Source organism: Pteropus alecto, unplaced genomic scaffold (genome assembly GCF_000325575.1).
Source record: "Pteropus alecto unplaced genomic scaffold, ASM32557v1 scaffold22, whole genome shotgun sequence".
In the NCBI taxonomy this organism is placed as follows: domain Eukaryota; kingdom Metazoa; phylum Chordata; class Mammalia; order Chiroptera; family Pteropodidae; genus Pteropus; species Pteropus alecto.
The window spans coordinates 10,231,169-10,242,887 of NW_006434839.1; the positions used below are offsets into that span (position 1 = coordinate 10,231,169).

Sequence of the window (11,719 nt, forward strand, 5' to 3'; positions counted from 1 at the left end):
AGGAAAACGCTTCTAGCTTTTCCCCATTGAGTATGATGTTAGCTGTAGGTTTGTCATATGCGGCCTTTATTATGTTGAGGTATGTTCCCTCTATTCCCACTTGCTGGATTTTGTTGAACGCTTTTTTTGCATCTGTTGATAGGATCATGCGGTTTTTATCTTTTGATTTGTTAATGTGGTGTATCTCTCTGTGTGTTTTATGGGGCGCTGGGTGAGGAGACAGCTACATTAATTCAGTCTACCATGTTGTCAGGAGTTCCCCTCTAGAGTCTCTGTCTTTAGTATTATTCCTAACAATTCCTATGTCTGTGAGGTGCATTTTGGTTTACAAAGGGCTTTCACATACAGTTGTTTTTTTTTTTAACACCTACAGCACCTGGTATCCCTAGATGGTCTCCCATCCAAGTACTAACCAGGCCTGACTCTGCTTAGCTTTGGAAATCAGACAAGATCGAGCATGTTCAGGCTAACATGGCCATAGACTTCACATACAGTTTCTGACTTAATCCTTTCAACAACTCCGAGAAATATGTATTACTGTTCTCATTTTACCAAGAGAAAAGCTGAGACTCAGAATTGTAACTTTAATCCTAGCTTTTGGACTTTGAATCCAGTGCATTTCATAGCATGGGTTTCACATGTGGAGAGCTTGTCTTTTCTTGACCTCCTTATCACTGCTGTTCATCTGAGTCCCTCTGAGAGGCTCTTTGTGCCGAACACAATGCAACCTTTAGCTCTAAGTTTCTTGGGTTCAGCTCCTGATGCTATGCCAGTCTCTTCCTCCTACTTTGTTTGGCCTTAGTGGAAGTAATGGGGTATATACAGACCACAGGCTAATGGGGAGACTGACTGACTGGCATTTTATCCTCAGAGTCCTTTATTTACTCACTACTAGGCCATCTCTTTGCTTCTACTCTAGAAAGGGCAAACAGTGAATATGTGTGTCAGGGGACAGAAGAAAAATCCAGCAAAAAGCAGGGCTCGTCCGGGATTTGAACCCGGGACCTCTCGCACCCTAAGCGAGAATCATACCCCTAGACCAACGAGCCAGTCATAACACACTTTTACTGTATGTGCCTTCTCTGCCACATCAGTTTCAGCTGTAGTTTGTGGTTTCTACAGGCGGCCTCTCCTTCCATACTGGCTCCCAGCCCAGGCCTGCTGCACTCCCTAGGCCTCGCCCCTGGGCTCTCTCCTGCTCCTCCCCAGTTCCAGGCAGGGCCCCTTCCTTCTCCTAACCTGCCAGTTCTCCCCCTAGGGGTACCCTGGAGTTTCTGGGGGTGCTGCTGGGTAGGGGCGGAGAAGAAGCCAGGCTCCAGCGGAAGCTGTCTGACATCTCCTGCACCCAGTGAAGAACCATACTATTTTCTTACCTCATCATGATCACGCCACCAGAAAAAATCCTCCAAAGCCATTGACCTCCTAGGTGTGGACTTAGCAGGCTGTCCCAGATCACCTTCACTAGGTGACATTTGCTAAGTTACTCAGTTTCTTCATCTGTCAGTTGAGGAAGTAATACCTGCCTTGTTGGCCTTACAGGGTAATTCGAGGATCTGGCGAGACAATGTCTGTGAAAGCACTCTGCAAACTGTAAAGTGCTATACGAGGAAAAGGGGTTATTATGATGGCAATATGATGGCGGGGTGCGGGGAGGAATACACAATAGGAAAGCTGCCATGTAATGCTTACTATGGGCTGGGCAGTGTGTTCTGTGCTTTACAGAGCTTAATTAACCTTATAAAAAACCTTGTGAGATGGGTGTCATCCCCACTGTAAAGAAAGAAAACTTAACTGAATTTAGCTTATAAGAAGAATTTTTATCTGAGTCCAAAGCCTGTTTTAAATGCAGTGCACACTGCTACCAAGATTTCTAGAAAACCAGAGATGGGAACAAATCCTGTAAATATCCTCACTCTCCCAGCCCCCCATCCCGTGCTCCTCCACCTGCCCAGGGAGGTTGCAGGGAAAAATCTGCTAACAAGCTAAGAGTGGCCTGGGTGGGAGTGGCGGGGGGCTGTGGGGGAGGTCATGCCTCAGAAACTGGGGCCTTGGAGACCCGCGGGCTGGCCAGGCTCTTTCTTTCGTGCTTCCACTGCGTGCGTCACGCACCCCAGGGGCCCTTGCTTGCTTCCAGGAGAAACGCTCTCTGTGAGACTGGGAGTTTCAAGAGGGCAGAGGCCTGTTCTATTGGCTGTTGGGTCCTGCACTGTGTCCAGCACTTTGGCAGTCCTGCTGACAACACAGACGATTTCCAAACATTTCTGTGTGCGGGGCCTTGTGTAAGCACTTCACCAGATGAATCTCATTTCATCCTCACAGCACAACTGTTGTTGTGGACACCACTTAGCGAAAGTCTGTGGAATGAATGAATGCATGAAAGAAAGTCAGGAGTGTGCACAAAACATCACTAGTGCAACAGGTATTCAGGTGAATCCTCATCGCTTGGCTCGAAGTAGAAACCATAAGCCTGAAGAAACCCTCCCTCCTCCATCCCTTTCAGCAGACTTCCGAATGAAGCGATCCCTCTCTTGGAGAGGCGGGAAGAGTGGCTTGCACTTTAGAGAATGGATTGGCCAGCATTCCTTTGTATCCAGGGGATAAAATTTCATTATCTCCACCCTGGAGTATCTGGATCAGACAATTGGCTCTGCTAACTAATCATGGCCAGAGAGAAAGGCAACAGCTCATCTCTTCTAAAGCCAAAGAATCTTTTTTGGGTAGCTGTTCCTCAGCTTTAAACTGGCTTATAAATAAAAGCACACTCAAGGCGTCATTCCATTACCTCAGCAGACATTCCCTAAATTGTTCCTCTTGGTGGGTACGCCAGGGAGTGAGGTCGCTCCCAGTGAGGGCTCCTAGGGGGATTTTGCCGAGAATGTTTCAGGGCTGAGGCCGGATTTGGGTCCCAGCCAGTGCTTCACTCTGGAGGTGCTGTTGGAATTTGAGGCAGGATTATTCTTCTTTGTGTGTCCTGTGTGGAGCAGATTCTTCCTCACTAAATACCAGTAATCCCTCCTCTGCTATTCCGTCAGCCATACTCTCCTCCCCACACCCCTTCCAGATGTCACCAGGATGGTGGGTATCAGGGGAGAGGAGTGGACATCCACTGGCACCTACCGTGAATTTTTTTTCCAGGCTAGAATCACTGTGGCCTTCCTCTAGGCGGTAGGCCTTCAGGCCTGCAAAGACTCATTTGTCTTTGTGTTTAAAAAGCCACAGATGGCATTCTCTGGAGAGAATTGTGGGTCTGCTTCTGAGACTTTCCTCCCAGGCATGACGGTGGCTTTTAGGCAACTCCTTGGATGATTTATCATTTTCACAAGAGCATATCGACCTTTCCCTTATCACATCTCTTACACGGAGAGCCTTACGGGCCAGTATTTAACAGACAGCATTGTCATAACATACTATCTCAAGCTCACTGTCAGCACTCAATAACATAGACAATGAAGAGATTGAAATTGTTAAAGATTTTGCTTACCTTCATTCAGTCATCAATTCAAATGGAGACTACAGCCAAGAAATCGAGAGAAGGCTGAGACTCGGAAAGGCAGCAATGAAAGAATTAGGAAAGATCATCCGGAGCAAAGATGTGTCATTAGAGACCAAGGCTAAGGTCATGCACACCCTTATATTCCCAATTACCATGTCTGGATGTGAAAGTTGCACCGTGAAGAAGGTTGATAGGGAAAAAAATGGATTCATTTGAAATACGGTGTTGGAGGAGGGCTCTATGGATACCCTGGACCGCCAGAAAGTGGTGTTCTAGAGCAAATTAAGCCTGAAGCATCGCTGGAGGCAAAAATGACAACACTGAAGCTGTCCTACTTTGGGTACATCATGAAAAGGCAGGGTTCTTTGGAAAAGGCAGTAATGCTGAGAAAAATAAAAGGCAGCAGGAAAAGAGGAGGACCAAATAGGAGATGGATTGACTCCATAAAAGAAGCCACAGGCATAGATCTACAGGAGCTGAGCAGGGCTGCTGAGGACATGGTGGACATCACTCTTTCATAGAGTTGCCAGGAGTCAGGGGTGACTCAATGGCACATAACACAGACACATCAAAAACACAGCGAAAAGTGAACACTGGTTGCCTCCGGAGAGGGGAATTGGGTGGCTGGGAAAGAAACTTATTTTTTACTGTATGTTCATTTGTACTTAAAAAATTTGACCTCTGGGCCACTCAAAAACAGAAATTAAATTATATAAAAAGAAACTAAGTAGAGAGAAGCAATGATTAGAGACGACAGGGGCAAATGCATTTCAAGTCTCCAGAGAGTTGAAATGTCCACTGGATCAGAGCAGCCCAGCAGAGCTCTCATCCTGATGGTTCTGGTTTATGTCCAGTGCCAAACTGTATTGAGTCCCTATTGAGGACTGATAGTAGTAGACCCAATCTTGTGAAACTGGTTGTGTCTACTCGGGAAAGTTGTTGAGGACCTTGTTTATATCACATCAATGTCTCCTTTGTGAAGTCCCTGGGGAGGCATTATTTAAGTTCGTCAGAATCCCATGAACCTGATGCTTTCTGGACACTGAGTTATGTAAATGATTAGCTGCTAGAAAGCACAAATGTGTGGTCCATACGCAGTGACCTCACAGGGCGGTCGTTTCAGTTTCATTCCCAACTCTTAAACTCTACTGTCCTTCTTCTTCTTTTGCTCCTGCATTTGATACATGATTTCCTGTTGTGCCCTCGACATTTCTGCAAGCCTTCCTTAAACTATTTCTGGAAAAGATAGGGGCTTAAACGAATAAACTCCTAGAAAATAGGGGGAAAAATCCCGACACTCTTCAGAAAATATCCTCTTTTTCTAGGACTTGTCTTTTTTTTTCTGGGCAATGAGAAAATGGTTCCTCTTGGCTGTTTTCTCTTGACTTTTCCATTCAGTCTGGGCGTTTATAAGTTTAAATCTAAATCAATGGTTCTCAACTAGAGGTGAGGAGAGCAGGGGGTGATTCTGCCTCTCAGGGGACTTTTGTGTCTGGAGTCATTTTTAGTTATCATGACTGCAGTGATGCTGCTGCTGTTGGCATCTAGTGGGTAGAGGCCAGAGATGCTGTTAAGCATCCTACAAGGCACAAGACAGCCCCCTACACACACACACACTGCCAACGAAGAATCGTCTGACCCACTATGTCAATAGTGCCGAGGTTGAGAAACCCTGGTCTAAATATACCTAACATGATCTTCTATAAAGCCTTAGTGTATTATCATGTTCCTAAATTAATAAAGTGACTTTAAATCAGAAAAGGGTACTATATGTATTAAATGTACTTAAAATGTCTCCTGTTTTTATACCATTCCCTCCTCCTTTACCCCATGTTTTCCTCCCTTACTCCATGGTTTTTTGTCCTTTGCTTAGACGCCAATGAGACTGTATGCTTGGGGAAAGGCTCTTTTTGGCCTAGCCCTCCAGGGGACATCTGCCGCCTCTTAGCTGGAGCTGGATCACCCCTGACTTGGGCCCATTGCCCCTGCTTCTGAAGTGATGTGGAATAAGGTGAGAAGGAACTGTCTGGAAAGGTTTTAGGACAGAGGTCAAAGATGTAGCCACCCAGCCTAGGTAGTGGAATTAGAAGGCCTGGGTGTCTTTTCCCCACATGGTTGGGATAGGAGCCCAAGCCCGGGGGCTGCCCTTGTAGGCTTCTGTCAGAAACATTTGCAGAACCATTGGTACCTCAGCAGAGCCCTGCAGACGGCTAAGGCTGACTGGCTAAGGCGGACTTACTCCACTCAGCTCAGGGTAAGTCGTGGCCACATGCTCTGCCCAGGAATAGGCACTTTAAACATTACCTTCAGAGGTGGCTCCATAGTGTAGTGATTAGCACATCTGCTTTACACTCAGAAGGTCCTGGGTTCATGCCCCAGGTGGAGCCATGGACCACACCCCAGGCGTGCCAGGCCCCCTCCTCAGTGTGCCAGGGGTGCCAGGCCCTGGGGGCAGTAGGCCCCGGTGCACACAGCGTGCACACAGCGAGCGTGTGGGAGGAGACGCCCCACCTTCAAAAATCCAGTGCTTAAGGGGAAATGGCAACATCCATAGGTCAGGAGTGGAAGTGGGGAGGGGGAATTAAAGAGGGGAAAAAAGATTAAAAGAAAAACAAAAAACATTGCCTTCAGGAGTGGCCTCCGGTCCTGGCCCTAAGGGCCTGTCCAGGACACAGAATGTGCTGACTCAGGCGATTAGTGGAAGCCAAGTGGCTGTGTGATTCCTGGACCCTTAACTAGGTCTCATCAGGAATCTTACCTGTGGGTGAGTGCGTGGGGTGCGTGCATGCGTACGTGCGTGTAGAAATGGCTGACAAGTCTCCATCTAGACTTTCTAGCTCAGGATTCAAGGGATACACAGGTTAGTCCTAAGGTGTGGCCTATTGGGTGTTTCAAACAGAAAGTCTGAAGTGTTTGCCCAGCTTCTTTAACTTGGTGGGAATTAAACTCTTTCTCTGCCGCAGTGGGTAGCAGCCCAAATTTCTGCTCAGCTTTCAGACCTCCAGCTCTTGCCTTCTGCTGGGCTCCTTGGAGAGTCCTCCCTGAATAGCTCAGCAGCCGGCCTAGGATTTGAGGGGAGTTTATATGCAGATTTGAAGGATTCCCCTTCTGAGGCCCCCTCCTTCATCCCAGGAAGCCCGCCTTCAATTTTCAGCTGCTCTGGAGTCCCAGACTCTGTCCTCTGACTCTTCAAGCCAATAAAGGCTGAGGCATTCTTGAGTTCCAGCTGTCCCTCGTCATTTAGACTGAAGCACGCCCTCAGGAAAAAATCCATTTAAATATAGATGGTCCCTTTCATTTAAAGGTTGAGTCTTTTCAGTTTCTGCATGCTTTGGGGGCACTTCTTAGTGCTTTCAGGTTGTTATTTTTCATATTTTGTTCAGAGTTTACAATTTTTACCTGTAGGAGGATTCACTTGATATGTACTACGCTGCCATTACTGGGCTACCACTTCACTTTCAACTTTTCTATATTTAAAGTGTGTCACTTTTACCTATATATTTATAGACAACTGAGGTAGGGAAGAAGATACAGTCATACGGGTGAAGCGCAGTGTGGAGAGTCAGTGCAGGTGGAGCTTACAGCAGAGCTGGCATCTCCGGGGTGGTCTTCACGAAAGGGGCCTTGGCAAGTCAGGCCGCGAAGTCTGGCCGGAGGAAGACTGTGGCAGCCTGGACACTGCTGAGCTAAGGGGAGGGACAGGCATGAACATGGCGTGAAGGGGACAGTGAGCAAACCAACTTTATCCTGGCTCGGGGAGGTCTGAGCAGGAAAGGTACACTTTCTGGGCAGACTCAACATGAAGAAACAGAGGCAGCCTGGGATGCCCTCGACCGCTAGGCATTGCCGAGTTGCCCTGTACTCTTCCGTGAAGGTTGTTTACTAAGGTGCTCCCAGAGCACTCCCCATTTCCTGTCCCTTCCTGTAGTCTGAGGCTGATTCCCAGGCTGGCTGAGAGCCCATGATCTCTGGAGAGGGAGACTAAGGGGGCGCCTTCCACAAAGGGGCAGCCGGAGTGGTGCCAGAAGCCAAACGGACGGGAGCCCTTGAGAGTTCCATTCAAAGAGGAAATAAAAACAACAGTGGAAGCATCTTTATTTAATATGGGTCAGCATCTCCCAGGCCCCAGGGACCTGACTCTTTCATTCCAGCACCCACTGTTGCATGTCCAGATTCTTTGAACCCAATCTTTTATCCCCTAAAGAACACACAATTGGCTTTGGGGCCACAAAGGGAGGTTTAGGCGGAGGCTTAGGGATCTCTAATCCCAAACTTTGTCCTTAGGAAGCTTAGGATCAGCACTGATCATTCAGGTAGCCCAAAAGTGGCTTTGGAGGAGGGGTTCTTGGTGGGGTGGGGGGAAGTGGGGGGAGGGTAATCTATAAGAGAGATCAAAAGGGGTGGGGGACATCCATGAGCAAGATGTCGGGGGAGGAGGAGTTTTATCTGTTCAAGAACATCTCCTCGGTGGGGCCGTGGGATGGGCCTCAGCACCATATCGCCCCTGTCTGGGCCTTCCACCTCCAGGCAGCCTTCATGGGCTTTGTCTTCTTTGTAGGGACGCCACTCAATGCCACAGTGCTTGTGGCCACACTGCGCTACAGAAAATTGCGGCAGCCACTCAATTATATTCTGGTCAATGTGTCCCTGGGAGGCTTCCTCTTCTGCATCTTCTCTGTCTTCACCGTCTTCATCGCCAGCTGTCAGGGATACTTCGTCTTTGGTCCCCACGTCTGTGCTTTGGAGGCCTTCCTGGGCTCTACAGCAGGTATTGCAGAAGGGGGGTCGGGGGGAGGCAAAGGACACTGTGCTAGGATTACAACCAGGGACCAGGCTGTTGGGTTAGAGCAGGTCCCTAAAAAGGGGTCTGGGGAAAAGAAGTTCGGTGCTCTTTTGGTACTGGGGTACAAAGTAGTCCAGACTAGAAGTTTGACCTAAACTCTCGGCTGAATCTAAACTCTACTCCGACCATCATGGGTTCAGTCCTGTCCCCACCGTGCTTGCCCCGCCCTGCCTGTATGCCACTCTGCCCGCCGGGCTGGCTGGGTTGTGTACCCTGTTACCCTCATGTTTCATCACAGGTCTGGTAACAGGCTGGTCACTGGCCTTCCTGGCCTTCGAGCGCTACGTTGTCATCTGTAAGCCCTTCGGCAATTTCCGCTTCAGCTCCAAGCACGCACTGATGGTGGTCCTGGCCACCTGGACTATTGGTATTGGAGTCTCCATCCCACCCTTCTTTGGCTGGAGCCGGTGAGAGCAGAGGGCAGTGATGCTGACTTAGCTAGGAGCTTAGGTTGGTGTGGGTATAAGGAGCTGAGTATGACCTTTGAGGCTTTGACCTCTACTTTTTAAATACCTGGTGGAGTAGATGAGGGAAGGGGCTATGGGAGACAAGTGCTAAAGTTTACTCTGTACTTGGAATTGCTATACCTTCTGGTGGACAAAAAACCCTCCCTGCCCACAGTCATTGGGCATCCTCTGGGTTCTAAGTGGCAAACACGGTCCAGGAATCTCATCTCCCACTCCACTAATCCTTGTGGTGAGCCCCTCAGTGAGCAGGTGCTTGTCCAGTGGGCGAGTGCTTCGTCCCTTACAGGTTCATCCCCGAGGGCCTGCAGTGTTCCTGTGGCCCCGACTGGTACACCGTGGGCACCAAATATCGCAGCGAGTACTATACCTGGTTCCTCTTCATCTTCTGCTTCATTGTGCCTCTGTCCCTCATCTGCTTCTCCTATTCTCAGCTGCTGGGGGCCCTCAGAGCTGTGAGTAGTTTTTGTGAGGCTCGGGGGTAAAGGTCAGGGGGCTCTAGGTGAAAGGGAAGAGTGTGTGTCCTAGAACATAAGATAGCTGGAAATGCCACAGCCAGGTAGAGGGGATCATCTGAAAGCAATGAAGGAAGTGGGGGCAGAAATGATGAAATGGAATGAATGATAAGGTGGTCACTCCTGCTCAAATATGGTTGTCAAGAGATGCATATGGTCCCTTCCAATGTCACAGGCCAGAGAGCTACCTCTATCCTGCCTTCCTCACAGGAGAGCCAGAGGGACTAGACCAGAAACTGGGGCAGAAGAGAGGCAATTGGAGCAGATGCCCCTTAGTAGAAAAGCATCCTGGGACTTGAGTTGGGGGCCAGGAGGAGGATGTGATGTTTTCTCTGTGCTCTGCCCAGGTTGCAGCCCAGCAGCAGGAGTCAGCTTCAACCCAGAAGGCTGAGAGGGAGGTGAGCCGCATGGTGGTGGTGATGGTGGGATCCTTTTGTCTCTGTTATGTGCCCTATGCTGCCCTGGCCATGTATATGGTCAACAACCGTAACCACGGGCTGGACTTAAGGCTTGTCACCATTCCTGCCTTCTTCTCCAAAAGCGCTTGTGTCTACAATCCCATCATCTACTGCTTCATGAATAAGCAGGTAAAGCTATTTACATTCCTATGGGACCCTAGTCCTTAAGACCTGATTCTTCTCAGCAGTGGCTTTTTTGTAACTTAGAGCACTCTGGACTCTACTTAAAGGGTTAGGGGTGAACAAGGGAAGCCAAAGAGATCCTTGGTAGGCTAGGAAGCCCTTGGTAAGCAACAGGGAGGATGGTGTGGTCATTGAGACAGGTAATAGAACTCAGGGAAGACAGAACTTGAGCCATAAAAATCGAGTTGCTTCAAAGGGCAGAATGACAAATGAAAAGGTTTTCTGTTTTGTTGAAAAATTGACAGATCGATAGTTCCCCTACATCTAATCCTTCCAATTCAAGAGTTCTTAATCCTTTTCCATCCAACTTCCAGCCTGCAGGAGCATATGTGAAGCACAGAAACCACAACACATGCATAAATCTCTAAACAGCTTATCATCTGGAGTTACCAGGTGGCCTCCTATCCCAAATCCTGACTCTGAGCTAAAAATAACCCCAAACTCAGATGTGTCTAGGAGAGTTCCTGTCATGTAGGGCCAACATTCTGCTTTGAGAATTAATAAATTATTTTGTTTCTTCAATCCCAGAGATGGAGTCAAGAGGAATGTGAAATCTCCTGGAATGGAAACGGAACTGACGGTCCTTTCCACGCTGGGAGCAGCACCTTCCTGCAATGGGGGTGGGTGGGTGGGCAGGCCTGCTCTGAGGCTGCTTTTGACAGTGCTCCTATGAGGCAGTCTATGTTTGTGAGGTTTCCCAACAAGTGCAGCCTCCAAGTTAGCCAGAATGTATAGGGATTATCATTGTAGACCAGGAGAAGCCCTAGACTGGAATCTAGCGCTCTCTCAAGATTAGGAAGATAAAACTCGAAACCACCTGAGATCCTGGGTATAAGGCATTGTTCGAGGCTTTGGAGATACAAAAGATCTTTTCCCCGCCCAGTTTTGGATGTCATCTCCTTTGTACCGGTCTGCTAAGGGGGCCATCTCCAATTCTATCTTCTCCCTCCAGTTCCAGGCCTGTATCATGGAGATGGTGTGTGGGAAGCCCATGACGGATGAGTCTGACATGTCCAGCTCCCAGAGAACGGAAGTTTCTACTCTCTCTTCCAGCCAAGTTGGCCCCAACTAAGATGCCATACTGGCCTATTTGCAGCAACTAGGATTTCTCATTTAAGGAAATTTCTTTCTCTGCTAACAACACAGAAAACAAGTGGGAAGGGGAGTGATGGCAATTTGGGGAGTCAACTTTCCATTTTCCTATTATTATCTTCCTACCTATAAAGCTACTGTTCCAGCTGGGTCCACCTGAACACCCCATAACCCATTTCAACAGTCATCAGTTTCCACTTCTAAGTGGCACTATTCACAGCACTTGGAGAACCCATCTTTACATACCAGGTACTATAAAGGGGTATGGCTGAGTTGTCAGTGTATGAATAACAAGTATTTTCCTTTCAGTAACATTTTTTTTTCCTGCTGGGGATGTTATGATATATTCTGAATTAGAATAAACTTAAGAAAACACCTTAGAAATAGGAGAGAGATAAAGACAAATAAAACCTTTAGTAGGCCCTAAATATGAGTTTAAAAGAATTTCTTTATGCTCTCTCTCCCAACAGTTGCTATAGCTTTGGCACGGGCAGCCATGTCCACAAGGCCCTGAGCCAGCATGAATCATTCCAGGTGTTTCCTCCCCCATCCCCCCATTAGGCAAACATATATATCTTTCTTAGGCTGTGTATTTACTTAACAGTTTAATTCCCTTCATGTTCTCAAAATTAATTTGAACATCTTAATAGCATTTATTAACACTGAAGTGT

At 47.9% G+C, this 11,719-nt stretch overlaps 1 protein-coding gene and 1 non-coding gene across 2 annotated transcripts; one reads left to right on the forward strand and one right to left on the reverse strand.

Annotated features, from left to right (window-relative positions):
* Window positions 1-977: 977 nt before the first annotated feature.
* Window positions 978-1,049, reverse strand: TRNAP-AGG. The gene has a single exon. It is a non-coding gene; the product is annotated as a tRNA-Pro (tRNA).
* A 6,857-nt stretch (window positions 1,050-7,906) lies between these two features.
* Window positions 7,907-11,441, forward strand: OPN1SW (opsin 1, short wave sensitive). The gene is made up of 5 exons (XM_006910537.1): window positions 7,907-8,261; window positions 8,575-8,743; window positions 9,090-9,255; window positions 9,663-9,902; window positions 10,909-11,441. The coding sequence occupies exons 1-5, from the start codon at window positions 7,907-7,909 to the stop codon at window positions 11,026-11,028; spliced, it is 1,050 nt and encodes a 349-aa protein (XP_006910599.1). The 3' UTR covers window positions 11,029-11,441.
* The last annotated feature ends 278 nt before the right edge of the window (window positions 11,442-11,719 follow it).

Excerpts from the sequence above, each read along its gene's own strand:
- OPN1SW (XM_006910537.1), top strand. The coding sequence starts at position 7,907 with ATGAGCAAGATGTCGGGGGAGGAGGAGTTTTATCTGTTCAAGAACATC. Across the intron at positions 9,256-9,662 it reads TGCTGGGGGCCCTCAGAGCT|GTTGCAGCCCAGCAGCAGGA; the intron begins GTGAGTAGTTTT and ends TGCTCTGCCCAG. Across the intron at positions 9,903-10,908 it reads ACTGCTTCATGAATAAGCAG|TTCCAGGCCTGTATCATGGA; the intron begins GTAAAGCTATTT and ends TTCTCCCTCCAG.